A 16,280-nucleotide genomic window follows, 5' to 3' on the forward strand; every position below is an offset into this window, starting at 1 on the left:
GAAGCACTGAGCACTTCTTTTCTGAGGTGGATTGATGCTGGGGCAGCCATAGCTAGGTAGATAAGAGACTACTATTTAGTGTCCTTGGGCTGGACACTCAATGCATTCATCATTTAAGAGCACATGAATGTTTGAGAAGGAGTTTAGGCATGAAATAACAGAATAAATGATGCGTGGAAGTACAACCCCAGGCCCCAAAATGTTTAGATGTTGTGTAAATTAAAGTAGAATGCAATGGTTTGTAAAACTCATAAAGCCATGTGTTATTAATAATCAAACAAAGAAAACATCAAATGTTTATAATGACACATTTTATTATTTCGTGAAAAATATTTGCTCATTTTGAATTTGACGGCAGGAACACATCTCAAAAAAGTTGGTTCGCGGTGCACAAAATGCTTGAAAAATACTGAAAAAGAGAACATTTTTCAACTAATTAGGTTAACTGGAAACATGTCAGTTACATGATTGAGTATAAAAATCAATCAACGGAGAGTTTCTCAGAAAGGAATCTGAGCCGAAACTCGGTGTAAAAAAAGTCTAAGAAAATTTCAGGTAAAGTACAGGTATTACTGTAAAAGTCTTCTGAAAGCAGGTGACTCATAGTGTGTCATAGTATTTACAGCAAACATGTTTTTCAATGACTTATTAGGACTCATTGTAATCAATGTTTTTAACAAACAGACAGATAGGGAAAGTAGCGATGTTTCCCTTACATTTTTATTTCATTTTAGTTCGTTTTTCGAGTTCAAAAAATCATTTTTAGTTTCAAATCAATCTAGTTTTAGTTTAGATTTCTTATTACTACCATTTTAGTTAACTAAAATGTTTTTTGTTTTTTCGTTTTTTACATCTAGTTTTAGTTTTAAGTTTAGTTTTGGTTAAATAGATTTTTTTTTTTTTTTATACAAAGCCAACAGGATCCTCACGCGATATGATAGATAAAAAGATAGTTTTAAGGGTCAAACTACAGCACGAATAAACAAATTACAGTTTTGCTTTTATTTCCTCCTACGGTAGGTTAATTTATTAATTAACTTTTTATTCATTTATTTGCTCTTACCCAGGGGTCTGTCTTATGTACAGACTCCAGCGTATGAGCCCTGCCACCTGTTATCAGCTACAGTTAACGTGTGTTTTATTGGTGGGCGGGATTTGGACACAGTGACACCGGGAGAAGCTGGAAGTTCAATAAAAACACCTTCGCAGGCAGCTCCGGAGAAGAGCAAAGCGGACACCAGCTCAGCTAAAGCATGCGGCTATCTTTGGCAGCTTCTTTATTTCTCTCTCTGGGATTAATACATCCGGTGTGGACGTCGGTAAGTCATTTTTATCTTGTTCAACACTTTTAAAAAGCCATACGTGACGCTAAAGATCTCGCGCTCACCTTTCTCACTTCCTGAAGTTAACCGGGCTGCATTAGACTTTCGAGCAAGAGATGTTAATGTGTACATTTTCAGCTAAGAGTGTCTTGTGGTTTGTTTTTATTTTTAGGAAAAGTCAACTGAAGATAATACCAATTAAAGACCAGTTTCTGGCTTTTGTAGAGTCACGTGACTGCAAAAAACAATAACACACACCTATTATCCACCATATTGTTATCGGTAGCAGTGATGAAGTAGTCTAATTCTATTAATCAAAGCTGAAATTCTTAACTATAAAAAATAACATAGAAATAATCAAAAGTATTAGGAGGCTTCTCGCTTGTTTATAACGATGCATGGTGTAATGTAAAGGCCGTAAAATCAGATTATTGTATCTGGAAAGCAGGTTTCAATAAATTGTTCAAACCTAAGAATCCGAAAATATTAATTATTTATACAAGAAACCGTTTTTGAATCAGTCGAAATTTCTTTATGAGATATGGTTTGATCTTTTCATGTAAGCCTCGTTAAAAGGCAAACTTGTGTCTTCTTCAGGGTTTCGATTGGAGCCTTTAATCCTCCCTGAAACGTACATGATGTATGAGGCCTGTTATTACTAAGGCTATAAGCTTAAGTTGGGTTAGCGTCACGACTCTGATTTGGCCTCCATAGCATTAGTTTTCTTCTCGTTCAACCATTCTGTTGTTGATTTACTTGTGTTCATTATGTCTGGTTTCAACATCCAGCCTCTCCTTACCTCAGGGCATATACACCTGCTGTGACACATGACTGAAAAAATATTTTGATGTGGTCTTAAAATTAATTATGATCTCAGTGACTGAAAGCCCTCCAGGCCCTGAGCACCTATAGCAGGATTGTAAGACTGGTTCTTATACAGTGCTTTCCTACTCCGGTTGAGCACTCAAAGCACTTCCTTCTATGTTTAGGTGTATGCAAGCGTCGGAGCACTTTAGGGTTCAGTATCTTGCCCGATCATGCAGACAGGGATCAAACCATTAACCTTCTGATTAGTAAACAGCTCCACTTCCTGAGCCACAGCCAGAAAAGATGTTATGTTGTTGTGGAGTCCCCCCCCCCCTCACTTTTTGCCAAAATGTTAAACTTTAGTGTCATTTCTTCATGAGCATTGTCATAATGGTGGTGTAGAGGCTTCAACAAGTATTTTTCTCATAACCTCGGGTTCTGTTTACCGCCTTCTTGGAGGGCATCCACAATCTGGGAGAGCATCAAGGGTTCTGATTCCATCCATAATAATACTGTCTGTCATACTCAAGTCATTGAAAATGGTTTATTCAGTGAATGTTGTTCATGGTTCAACCAATTTTCTTGAGAAAAGCAAACTTTCCCAGTACAGACTCTGTATGGTGGGTCATGTTTACAACCCACGTTCCATATCTCATCTCTAAAACTGGAACACATGAATTCAAGTAGCTTTTGGAGGCTGTGCTATGACTCAGTGGAGCCTCTGTTTATTGGCTTAGTATGACTGTGTTTGCCTGTAACTGTAACAGAGCACATTTTATTTGTGATAATGCAGAATACCGGTCAAAGAGTACACAAACTCTTTCTTGCAGCTGTAGAATGGCTTCCTTATGAGGCCTGTATCTGTTCATTACACATAAACAACAGATTGTATATGTTTTATTGTACTTTGGGTTCTGAATTCACTGATTATGAGGACTAGACATTCCCATCTGATTCCCATCTGATTGTTCTAGCTAAAGATGTCACCTGTATTTATTATTACTCCCTGAAGTTGTATTTTGTTAAGTTTAATTACTTTCCAAATGGGTGGAGTTGTATTCCCGCTTAAAGTCATCTACTTGACACTACATGCCAGTAACAATCTAATCACTTGTGCCATTATGGGCTTGTCAGCCACAGTGTGTGTGTTTCAGGTTATTTATTTTGTTGTGGGACTTTGTATCCTGGACATGATTCATGTGTTTATTGGCTTCTTAAGGAAAGTACCTTCGTTAGCTTCCTTCACCTCTTGTATGTTTTCATATCTAACAATATAACAGGAAGCAGTCAGCATGTTTAAATACCCTCTTGTGTTTTTTTCCCCCCCATGATTAGCTTTCTGTCCCTCCAGAGGAATTGGAGGGATCAGGCTATGACCTGGATGGTTCTGGTTCCGGTTCTGGAGATGGGTCAGAGGAGGGTAATTCTTCATCTATAAAATGTTAATGACCCATTTTACATAATGTACATGACCACTGTATGTTTCATCCTCTCTAACTGCACTCTTGCCAGGTGTAACTGAAGATCAGCACAACAGCAAAGACGGCAGAATTCTGGCAGAAACCAGAGACGAGACCAAGATTACTTTCCATGTATGACTTACTTCAATCAGTCCCATGATTTCTTCACCTGTTGATGTTGGTGGTGTAACAGGAAGTGATCGTGTGTAACTGTCTTGTCTTTTGCTTTAGGGCTTTTCAGACAAGACGTTTGGCAACACGCACAGGTCAGCAGCAGACGATGACTCTGGATATGTTGCTATAGCAAACAGCAGGAGCTACTTTGAGAATAGTGAATTCCTTGCAGGTACTTTGCAATATGGCACAATGAGAAAGCTATAAGCTGCGACTTTCTAATATAGCTCACCTAGGTTTATGTTTACAGGTGTTATTGCAGGGGGAGTAACGGGATTGGCTCTCGCAGCAACTGTGGCAGGAATATTAATCTACAAATGGCAGAAGAAAGAGGAGGAGGACCGATACAGTCTGGGCCCAGAGAAGGCTTTAGATCATAATTATCAGAAACCAAACAGGGAAAAAGTATTCCTTGTTTAACCACACCTGCATCTGATAACTGTAAAGCTGTTGTTTGAAAAGTTGATGCTACTTGGCAATTTATGTACCTCAAAATCTACTGTAAATGCATACTTTACTCGTGGTCTCTGGAAGGAAGGTGGGGTTCATATTTCTTATGCACTTAAAGTGAAATATGTCTATTGTTGTTGAATGTATTTATATTTAAGATAAAACATGAAAGATTTTTGTAGTCGATGATCTTCCAGGTGTCCGTCTTTTAAAAATAATTGTGATTCCTTCGTCGTACACTGAGTAGCTGTAGCACTGGGGTCGTATCCTCTGAGTTTTGGGTGATGTGGGATTTTGTTACGATGTGTAATTTTAATTGCCTTCAGTGTGTTTGGTTGAATGAAGGTAAAGCAAAGATGCACCGTTTAATATGTAATTAGTTATCATTATATGAAAGTTTCTGTTTAATTGTTTTGAAGAGGTAGCTTATTGTAGCATTTATATTTGCCTTTAAATGGGCAAAAAAAAAAATATCTACTGCACTTCTAAAGAAAATGGAGTGAAGCAGGCCTGTCCACCAGACATTCTGACAAATCATAATGCAATAATAAAACACAAAAAAACAGGCAAATTAACATTTTTTGTAGAAACTTGGCTACTCTGTCATGTTTTACAGGGACGGGTGAATAAATGAGAATCATTGTTAAGTTGCCAGAGAGTGATAATCAAAATTTCTGTAATGTGGTGACCATTGATAGGCAGGAAAATCTCTGTCATTCACCATTACTTTAAGCTATGTGACCCATGTGATAGATATGAATTGAAGGGGCAGCTCATTTAAGAGTGCATAACACCGCTATAGCTGCTGTAATGCAACATGTTTTATGTTGCGTATATGTATGTCTATTTTTGCATGTAATAATCAATAATAAAATAACTTTGTAACAATTAAAATCTGATTTTTTTTTTTAATGTTTTCTGTGCAGAGGTGGTTTCTTTGAACCACACAGTTTGCTTATACGTGCATATGACTGAGAGTTTGCGCATTTTATTGCATGGCATGTGTTACTACTCAAAGATGATCAGAACTGCAGAGCCTTGTTTAAGTAGAATGTGGTTTTATACACTGCATCCTGTAGGCTCAATATGAACTGAAAGGCTTTAAATTGTAATACCCTAATGGGTAAATATCATCTGTAAGATATTTTGTGTTAGTGAGCTTGATTATTTGCAGCATGGCATTATTATTATTTTTTTGTTATTATTATTATCATCGGAGATATAAGAGCGACAATGACAGTAGTGTGGTGTGCAGTAGTAGTGATTTAATTTACAATGGAGATGGACTGTGGACTATGATGTTTTCAGATGACATAGACCAGGTAAAAGAGAGCGTGGGAAGGTGGGGATTTGCTCAGGAGAAAAGAAGAATGACAGTAGAGGAAAGTCAGAATATGTCTTTGGAGGGGGGAGATGAAGGTAGATGAGTTTAAAAACCTGTGGTCAACCTTCCAAAGTGAAGAAAAGAACGCAGGCAGAATGGAGCGGATGAAGATGTGCGTTAGGGATAGCAGCAAGTCTAAAAGGTAAGGTTTTTCAAGATGTTAGTGAAACCCGCTATCATGTATGGTTTTGAGACAGTGGTAGGACTGACAAAAACACGTGAGGTAGAGCTGGAGGTGGCAGAGTTGAACATGCTGAGAATTTCACTGTGAGTGACGAGGATGGGCAGGATCGGAAATATGCGCATCTGAGGGACAGCTCAGGTCGAGGAGTTTGGAGACAAAGTTAGAGAGGTAAGACTGAGATGGGTTGGAAATGTACAGAGGAAAGTTATTGGATCTTGAAGATAGAGCTGGCGGGTAGGAGGTTTATGGATGTAGTGAACGAGGATATGCAGGGGTTGGTATGGCAGAGGAGGATGCAAGGGGAAAAAGTGAGGTGTGTGCAGATGAAATACAAATAACAATTTATGAACATTTTTGCGTTGCGGAATATTCAGTAAAGTAAATCTATTTAGGCCTTTTTTTATTATTTCTTTGCGGCCAATGGTTGAATCCTCTGTCAATCAAACCCTGGTGTCTCTGCCTTTTCCTGCCCGTCAGAGGGTTTGTTTTCATGCGCGCTGCGCGCAGGCCGTCAGGGAAGTGGTGGGCGTTCCTCTTCATTCGCTCGTTGACTGTTGACGCTGAGAAGAATTTCTCCTCCGCAATCAGCTCTTCAGATGTTTCTCCCTACGCTTGTAGAGGACATGCATCATTTTAAACCCAGTCGAGACAGACTGTACACCACTAGGTGTTGCGGATGTTGCCACGTCCGAACGGGGACGATCATCCTGGGAACATGGTACATGGTACGTACTGTGGTTCGCAATGATAGGGGTCAGTAAGCTAACGTTAGCTAGCACTTTACCAGTTCCGTTAAGTTCCCCAAAGTAGGAAGTTATGCAACGAAGGATGTTAATACAAGGTGCAAATGGCTCTGAGAATTTGTTGCAGTAGTTTTTAGGGACTAAAATATGAAGTAGCTGTTACTCTGGACTCTTTATTCGTCGAGTTAATGTTAACAGAAAGCTAGGGTTAGCAATAACCCGCTACCGCTGTCATGTCGGATTTTGCTTTCTGTTAGTCTCAAACTCGCACAAGTTTGAAAAAAAAATCGCTTAGTAAATTAAAACAGAGAAGACGTAGTGGTTCATCATTTTTTCGAAGTCATCAGCAGCTGGTTGGTTATTATGCGTATTAAAATACATGAAATTTGACTTGCGTAGCTGACATTTCGCTAACTTGCTAACATGGCGTTTATCAAATAGTGGCCATAATAGCAACCCAAAAAAGCAAAAACGCGCATTTAACACAATAACTAATTATTGTGTCTCACATATGTGGTGATGGCAGTTGTATTAAAGTAGTCAAAAGTAAAGTAATTGGGCATGCCCACGTAGCTAAGGTTAGCCAACTGTTTTTTGCGCATCTTGTTGCTGCAGCTCTGCTGGCTGGTTAGAGTTAAATCGCTCACTGAATTAATCCCCTTTTCCTTTGCCCACACCACGTAGCAATGTTGCATGCTTTGGTTGCTTATGTAAATCCCGTTTTGCTTTTTTTATCCCTCTGCAGCTGCACAAAATTTGCCTGGTTTAATCACGTGAACTGCGACTCCCAAATCACTCGGTCGTGTCCATAATGCTCTCTACTGCAGTCGGATAAATGAATAACAGTCGTAATCGACCGGGGTGTCATTTTTACATTATTAAATCCCACCGTTACAACGTATCAGATCAATGTCTGGTAGATAAATAAATACTAGCAGTTACACACATTATACCAAGCTTATTTTCTCAAATTAATATCCATAAATACTTCGATGGAGTTTATAAAGTTAAGCCCTCCACTCTTTCCTTTGTTGTTTTGTTATTGTTTTTTTGTTTTTGTTTTTTTAGCCCAGCTCAAGCCGTATATTTATATGTTTGGTATTGCTCACTATTTCGGGTGGGTGATATAGCCTCAATATTACGTCGCAGCATTTCAAGAAAATTTGCAATAATTATATTTCTGACAATATAGAAAAAAAATACTAAACAGTGTGTTTTTTATATTTGCAGGCGGCTGCATTTGTAAATTGATGACCCAGTTCCTAATTTTAGGTGTGAATCAAATAAAACAAGACGCAAACAGCAGGATTATAGTTCAACAGTTGTAATATATCTAGTGACAGCATAAATCAAATGTCAGCACAAAAGTAGCTTAGGTAGTTTTCTCTTGGGATATTTCAAGTAAAAATAGAAAATGTCTGCTTAACACTTTAGTTTAGATAAAGTAGTTTAACCCTGTAATACTACAGGAGCTGTACAATATTGTCAGCAAAAAAAATCTACCTGAGATGTTGTATCTTGTGAGCTTTTTAACCAGCTGTTGAAGCCCTACTACAAGGTAACCACACGAGTAATTTCCAGCCACTGTTTGCTCTTCCTGTAATGTGTAGTGCATCTAACAAGTTGCAGTGCTGCTTGGTGGAGTCATTTGTTTATATTTACATTGAACTTCATCAGCTGTTAGTATCTCCTCCTTTCCAGAAATTTGATTCTGTTCATTTGGATTTTAGTAGGTGAACTGTTTAGTCACTCATCCAAGTGAGTGGATATTATTCATCCTTACCTGGATGATTAAGCTTGCATCAAGACATATATCCTGCCTTGTAGCCTGGTTGTACTCGACTGTGTATTTTTTATTTATTTTATTTTTTTCTTTTGAAACAAGTGTGTTGTTTCCACCTTTAGCGGGACCATTTTTCTAGCATATTTTAGTACTGCAAGTACTGCACTTTGTTGGAGGATGTTGAAGTAGCTTCCTTTTTAAGTAATAAATTATCATTGGACCCGTGGCTCTTGCTTTCATGTTCAAGCTTGTATCCTTGTTGCACACTGGGGAACTTTAACACATGATGTTGCTGTAGCAGTGCTATTGTGATATGACACTTTTATAACACGTGGTAAAAATGATCATGGCTGTTATAATATGGCACAGCTCTACTCACTGTGCATTCAGACAGCGCTACACAACAGCAGGCTCTGTAATTTTCTATACAGAGTATGTACTAACATGGTCTTTAATGTGGTTTCGGCGTCTCAGGCTTGTTTGTTGTTACCATTAATGTAAAAAGCGGAAGTAGAGTTACTGAGAGAGGTGACATGAAGACGTACCTACTAGCTGGGGACTTTATTATAGTTGATGCAGCATGGTGGTGCAGCAGTTAACAGTGTTGCTTCAGCCAGAAAGTTCCTGTTCTGAATCTGCTGGCCAGCTGGGGCTTTTCTGTGTTTAGTCTGCAAGTTGTCCTTTTGCTCGTTTGGATTTTCTCCAGGTGTACAGACTTCCTCCTACAGTCATGCACGTTAGGTTAACGGATCCTAAATTGCATGCATGCTGGTGTCAGCAATGATAGAATGATTTAAACTAAATATTCACCTCTTTGTCAGTAATTTTGATCTAGAAAATTTAAATATTGTGTCTCAGATGTGTCGGAGTCACTTAGTCTTACCAATACATATGTGGTCACATTCAGTAAAGAAACATTAGCTGCAAGTAAAGATAGCTGGTAGTACTAATTGGTAAGCTAGTGTCATACATTACAGATTTTAATTATTGAAAGGTGTACTTAGTTTTTTGTAGTGTTTCTTTTTTAACAATTTTGAACTGTTTCTGCTTAAATTGTGCTACTTTAAAATGTTTGGGGATGTTTTGTTTACTTTCAAGCTACAGTTTTCTCAAGTGCTTATCCAGCTGGGGCTCCCAGTTGTCAAATAGCAGGTGGAGTCCATGGAGGTCCATGATAAAGTCAAACTAGTTGAAAGTGACTTTGATCACTTTAAGATAAGGAGAGTGTTTTCCTGTTTCACTGTCCACAAATGAGTCACCAAAAACATTTTTAAAATGGTGTTTGGTTTAACCTGTCAGTATGTGGGCTGGTTTTTCAAAGGCACCGGGTCAGAACTGGTCCCGTGGCTCATTTGTGGGAAGTCGATAATGGTGTGTAGCAGTGATTAATTCGGGCATCCACATTTGGCATAAAAATGATTTTTCAAGCAGATGATATCAAAGGAGAATTTGAAGGCTACATAACAGAGACCCAGTGTAGGTTTTATTTATGTCAGTGAGTAATTGGAGCATAAGTTGAAGGGCACAGGTGTAAGGGGGCTTCCAGATTGGGTTAAAATGGCCTGTATTTATATAGCGCTTTACTAGTCCCAAAAGACCCCAAAGCGTTTTACACATCCAGTCATCCACCCATTCACACACAGGTGATGGCAGCTACATTGTAGCCACAGCCACCCTGGGGCGCACTGACAGAGGCGAGGCTGCCGGACACTGGCGCCACCGGGCCCTCTGACCACCACCAGTAGGCAACGGGTGAAGTGTCTTGCCCAAGGACACAACGACCGAGACTGTCCAAGCCGGGGCTCGAACCGGCAACCTTCCGATTACAAGGCGAACTCCCAACTCTTGAGCCACGATCGCCCCACATTGTATGTTCATCTACTTCACTTAATATCTTTGGGCTTAAACAGTATGTGCTAGACTCCTAATTTTGAAAGCATTCAAAGAAAACAAAAACAGAACAGTTTCTGAAAGATATTGTTGTGCCTTCTTGAATCATGGAAAAAGACGAATACCCAGATAAGGCAAAGAAGGAGGTTTTGCAATCTTGTTGTGATCTTTATCTGATCATACAAGTTTACTTCTCTCCCTTTTACATAACCAGTGGTTTCAGTTGATCTTTTTCAACAATATACTTGTTGCTGTGCCTTTCAGCTTCAGTGTTGGCATGTTTCTGGAATCTAAAATGTGTCCTGGTAATTGTATGTTCATCTACTTTTGGTGAAGGAATACATATCTATGTATTTTAAAGCCCATTTTAACCTTCTCTTTCCTCCACTCAGGTAGTGAACCTGTTGATGGGCATCCTGCTCACTGTCGCTGTGACCCACCCAGAGAACGTCCCCACTATCGACCTGCAGTATGAGGTCATTGACCACTATTTTGCTTCTGACCGGATGTCTGGTAAGTAAAAACAAATTGTCATAAAACTAATTTCATAACAAAAAAAACTGGATTGTATTCTGGTTAGTGGATCATACACCAGTATTAACTTTCAAAGGTTGGTCTTTGAATTGTACTGTGTCCTATGACAGTAAGGGCTTGTGCTCTGAGGTAGAATGAGTGAAACAATAGTGGAGCCATGCCTTTTCTTTTCAGTGCTTTTCACTAACTCATGAGTCGCTGTTATTCTGTGGTTGATCGTGTGATTCATTTTCCACTGGGAGATCAGCTCCACACTCACTGCAAAACAAAATTTACAAGGACAGCAGAACACTGTTAAGTTGTTTACGTGTCATCTTAAAATGTAGTTTGGGGTGTGGTGCCACTGGTGCTACTTCCTTTGTGATTCCTTGAGGATTTATGTTTGTTTAGATATTTGTGTGTGCGCGACGGGGCAGGGCTGGCAGGACTGAGTGCGTGTTCTGTTTAGCTGGCAGTTGTTTTGTTGGTTGGCTTGGTGAAGGCCTCTTCATTTTAATAAAACAGTGACTCAGCGAGAGAGGAGGGGCCATGTGGTGACCTTCCCATAACAGGCTTGTGCCAGCACACAGGACATTGGAGGATGTCCACTGCTTGCAAAGGCAATCTTAATATTCAGATGGGTTAAGTTGTTAAAAGTCGTGGCCATTAGGGCAGCTTCATCAGCCTCCACTCATTCAGCAGTTGAAGTCATTTTAAAACGTTGTGCAGCTGATAGAAAGAAGGGGTGAAAGTGGCTCTGTGGGTTTGAGGTTAAGGTCATTTCTTTAAATACTCCTTTTAGATATGCTGGTATAAATAGGAAATCCTGTGTTAATAATATCAGAATTATGAGTTGATGAAATTTTAGCTGTTCGTCTTCCTGCTTTAAAAAATATATTATAATATATTATTGCGGTGTGTGCGTTTGCCCCTATCAAATTTATTTTTCTTGAGCGGCAGTCCCCTGTCAGGTTCATGCATCAGTGAACATGTTGTTCTGCCTGAGCTACTGAATAACGGAAGATTTTGTCTGGACCGCATTTCTGTAGTTGCTCACTCACAGGCATCTCCAGTGCAACAGGCAGAACAGTTCAGTATGAGAGAGACTGAGTAAGTGATGAGGAGAGAGAGGAGGATATGAAAGGCAGACCTTTTAATTATCCCAGACTGAGTTTCATTACGTCTTTACTGACTGAAAGCGAGAGGCTTAATGCTCCCCAGAGCTGGCCTTTAAAATGGAGTGAGCTGGAAAGAGAGAATCCCTGGAGACTGTTCACTTAACACTGAATGCAGCTGCCTCAAAGACCACAGGCAAAATGTTTAACAATAAAGCCAGTGCTGTAGTAAAATGTAGTAAAATCTTTAACTGTATTCATTCAGTGTATTCCTTCTGTCTTTTTCTCATACAGAAAATGCCTGTGTTGGATTTGCCATCTCTCTCTTGATGCTCACTATCAGTGCCATGATGGTGTACGGAGCTATTACTGTAAGTGTGCACTGTAAATACATTTTTTTTCTTTTTAAATCTCTTTGACAGCGTGTAATATATTTAAAGTGTTGTCGTGGTTTGTTTTTTTTGTTTTTTGTTTTTTAATGCAAAAATGTAATCCCAAATGTCGTGTTTAAAAGTGTGAAAGAAAAAGAAGCAGGATAAGAGGTAACCAAAGGAGAAAAACATGCCAAATAACCCTGATGTCATGGGGCTGAAGCACACAATACTGTGATCTTATTGCCTGTCGTCTTTACCTCACAGGCTTGCCTGATGGCATCAAGACTGACAGGTTTGATAGCGTTTTGACGTGGACCTGTATTTAGCTGCTAGTATGGATGACTGCACAGTTAAAAGTATGACACCCATCTGCAGGCTGGGTATACTGTGCATGCTGGTTACTGTGCAGGTAGAAACCCAGAGACAAATGTGGCAGATACCCTTTTCCACTGTAGTATACCAGGTACCCCTTTTAGATTCCACCCTCCCCATTGTAATAAGTATTTAATTATAGTGTACCAAATCCAAATTCCTACTTAATGTTAGCAGTGAAGAAGATTTTCGTCAGAACCTGAGTACACTGTGCTTTGGTAGAAAGAAAATGTATCAGAAAGGACTGTTTTGCTGATTTAAACCTTCTCTGTATATATTTATGATAATGCCTGTTTATATCCATGGGTGCTTATTGTTAGCTGTTTGTTTACCTCAAAGCACATCTGATATTTCAATCTGAGCAGTGGAAAATCTCAGAATCGTTACGTTTAGAACTTGGAAGAAGACTTCTTAAGAAATGAGTAGTGCACCCACAGCTGTAAGATTTGTAGATCTAAATAACATTAATATGTTTAGGGTTTATCTTAACTAAGACAAGTGTTTAGAGATAAGGTTTGAATCTGCACTATAGTTCTTCCAACATTATAAAAGATCTGCCCAAGTGATTCATTCTTTTAATCATCTTTCTTTCTTTCTTTCTTTTTTTGTTTTTTTTTTGTTTGTTTTGTTTTTTAGCACCGTGAGGGCTGGCTCATCCCATTTTTCTGCTACCAGCTGTTTGACTTTGCTCTGAGCTGCCTGGTGGCCATCAGTTCTCTCACGTACCTACCCAGGATCAGAGACTACCTGGACCAGCTGGTCAGTTCAAAGTCCGATGTTATTTTTCACAATATCTCAATCTGACTACACCCTTTCCATGACAGTATCTTTACAACTTCTCACTTGGCCCTCATCCAGTATCGCCCTCTTTGCTCTCTCTAAAGATTTAGTGATTCACACCATGCCCAGTTGGAAACTGAGATTTCGGACACTTATTAGTCAACATTTTCCATAAGTGCTGTTGCATAAATGCAAAGGTTGTTAAGGAGGTAGTGTACTTTTGTGTCACACTGGAAGTCTCATGGACACTACAGCGTATAAATGTAACTGGCTCTCTTCCACAGTCTGTCTTTTAACCTGTCTTCCTCCCATCACCCCCAACCGGTCGCGGCAGATGGCTGTCGCTCCATGAGGGGAGGGAGTTTTCCTCCCCACTGTCGCCAAGTGCCTCTTCAAAGAGCGTTGTTCGATTTTCTCTCCATTATTGTAGCGTCTTTACCTTACCATATAAAGTGCCTTGAGGCATCTGTTTTTGTGATTTAGTGCTATATAAATAAAACTGAGTAAATGTTCACATTTATACATCAAACACTCAATTACTAAACAGTCAGTATTTATAGGGAGTCCTTTCAGATGCAGCCATGACCAATGAAGCAACAGTCAACAGTCGCCGTATCCACAACCTAAGCTTTTCATGCTTCTAACGATAATAAGAGAGAGAATTCTGATTTTACCATACGATTTATCTCTACACGTACAGAGATTATTTCCTAGAGGGGAAAAAAAATGTAAGAAAACAGATGAGCTCATTGTTATTCTTTCAGTAAGGGTGCTTCCAGAAGAAAAAAAAGAAAACGATAGTAGTCTTTTTACATTTCGAGTGTGGAAATGCTGACAGTAAAGTGAGTAAGAATCAACATTTTGTCTCCTTTTCCTCCTCAGCCGGATTTCCCATACAAGGATAACCTCCTCTATATGAACTCCAGCTGCCTGCTGCTCGTTGTGCTGGTCTTCTTTGCCTTCCTCATCATCCTCAAGGTGAATCTATCAATTATTCACAGTCAGACACAGTTATATTAGGATGTTTGTTTGGTTTTGGCATATGTGTTCATTTAGGAGGAGGAGACAGGAAGCTGTCGACTGTAACGATACAAATATTTTTCCCTCTGCTTTCCAGGCTTATTTGATCAACTGTGTGTGGAACTGCTACAAGTATATTAACAACAGGAACATGCCAGAAATCGCTGTGTACCCTGCCTTTGAAACCCCTCCCCAGGTATGCAAGCCACCTCAGCATCTATGAACAGAAAGTATTGAGGCACTGGCACCGTGATGCTGTAGTTGAGGCAGCAGGTGACACGGTGTCTCCACACTGAAAGCTGACCTGCTGAGAGGATAGTCTCACTCCAGATATTCTTTACGCCATCTTTAAAGAAACATTTAATATTACCGGTAGTTATTATTTAGGTTGCACTAAAACATGCTTCTACTATGGTAAAATTAATTCATAACTCAGGCTAAAATCGACAATATAAATGATTTAGTTTGCCGGTTATCTTCTCAGTTATTAGACTGAAAATGTGTCTGTAGACAAACAGAAGTTGCCAGCATTCACATTTAAAAAGCTCCGATTCACTTTGTGCATTTTCCTTTATTTTTAATCGAGTTTCAGAATAATTTCAAACTAATTTTAACTTCACTGATGCTGCTCTGCTCAGAATGTGCTGAATACTGCAGATGGGCCAGAGTTCTGATGTCATCGCAGCTTAATTTCATTTATTGATGTTGAATTCAACAAAGGAACTGAGAGTCACAGAACATGACTCTCAATTCCTTTTTTCAGAGACATGCTTGGTTGGGTTTTTGGTTTCATGTTGTCTTTTTCCCCCCTCCCTGTACAATGAGCCCTCACTACTCTTTAAATGTTTCTCTCTCTTCTTTAGTACATCTTGCCTACTTACGAGATGGCCATGAAGATGCCAGAGAAGGAGCCGCCTCCTCCTTACATGCCAGCCTAAACACCAGCCCTGTTGCCAAAACACACACGCACACACAGCCATCATATGCATTCCTTCTTGCCCTCACCTGATCCCCGACCCCTCTGACCTGTTGTGTAAGTGTAAGACCCCTGAAGATGTTTAGTTCAACCCTCCCACCTGCCCTCAGCCGCTGTATTTCTATAGTGTCTATAGAGCGTTCTGGAGATGAGAGGAGAAAGGTGGCAAATGAGAGCATGACTGAAAATGAATGAATGAATGTGTTTAAAAAGAGGCACAAGTGTATCCCTGTCCCACCCCATCTTCTGCCAACATTTTTTTTGTTGTCTTAGTAAAAGGGATATATGTGAAAGTTAAACTGCTTGAAATGCTCTTATCAATCCAGCACATCCCATTAATAGATTGATATATGAAGTTTAAAAGAAAAACAAACTGACAATCCACTTACTATAGCACTTATTGTTGCATTGTGTTACAGTTTTCCCCTCAATCATTAAGAAGTAAATGATTCTATCTCAGTCTTGAATGGAGTCTGTAGCATTTTTTGTCTGTTATTTATTTAGCTTCACTGTAATTAAGTTTTACCCCCACCTTAGACATCATCACCACTCTCTGCTGCCCCTATGTGTTGGCTAAGGTAGTAAACTGTGTTCCAGCTAAGATAAACGTGTGGGGGCAGAGGGCACTGATGGTGGATCATTTTCTCTGCTTTTTCTTTTTAACTTTTACCTGGTACCTGTAGAAAACGGCTAGTCTTGTGAAAATTAGTTGTTGCATGCTTATCGGCAAACCTTACCCTCGTTCCTATATTGGTCATATGATTTATCCTAGTAGAAATACATTTGACTTCAATAAACCTTTCAAAACTATTACATCTTAGTTCTCGTCTTTTTTTCTCATCATAAATAAACTGAAGGAAAATCGAGAGATATTAAAAAGGAGCTCTCACTACAAGTCTTGAAATAGCGTTAAGGACAAAAAAAACAACCACA

At 39.3% G+C, this 16,280-nt stretch overlaps 2 protein-coding genes across 2 annotated transcripts; both read left to right on the forward strand.

Moving 5' to 3' along the window:
* The first annotated feature begins 1,178 nt into the window (after nucleotides 1-1,178).
* On the forward strand, nucleotides 1,179-5,107 carry LOC308396942 (uncharacterized protein). Its single transcript, XM_080882590.1, has 5 exons — nucleotides 1,179-1,319; nucleotides 3,465-3,549; nucleotides 3,642-3,721; nucleotides 3,821-3,935; nucleotides 4,014-5,107. The coding sequence occupies exons 1-5, from the start codon at nucleotides 1,254-1,256 to the stop codon at nucleotides 4,181-4,183; spliced, it is 516 nt and encodes a 171-aa protein (XP_080738716.1). The 5' UTR covers nucleotides 1,179-1,253; the 3' UTR covers nucleotides 4,184-5,107.
* Nucleotides 5,108-6,284: 1,177 nt separating this feature from the next.
* Nucleotides 6,285-16,157, forward strand: laptm4a (lysosomal protein transmembrane 4 alpha). The gene is made up of 7 exons (XM_080882583.1): nucleotides 6,285-6,506; nucleotides 10,590-10,710; nucleotides 12,120-12,196; nucleotides 13,208-13,330; nucleotides 14,234-14,329; nucleotides 14,469-14,567; nucleotides 15,235-16,157. The coding sequence occupies exons 1-7, from the start codon at nucleotides 6,378-6,380 to the stop codon at nucleotides 15,307-15,309; spliced, it is 720 nt and encodes a 239-aa protein (XP_080738709.1). The 5' UTR covers nucleotides 6,285-6,377; the 3' UTR covers nucleotides 15,310-16,157.
* The last annotated feature ends 123 nt before the right edge of the window (nucleotides 16,158-16,280 follow it).

The sequence above is a fragment of the Rhamphochromis sp. 'chilingali' genome (assembly GCF_963969265.1).
Source record: "Rhamphochromis sp. 'chilingali' genome assembly, chromosome: 5".
NCBI lineage: Eukaryota > Metazoa > Chordata > Actinopteri > Cichliformes > Cichlidae > Rhamphochromis > Rhamphochromis sp. 'chilingali'.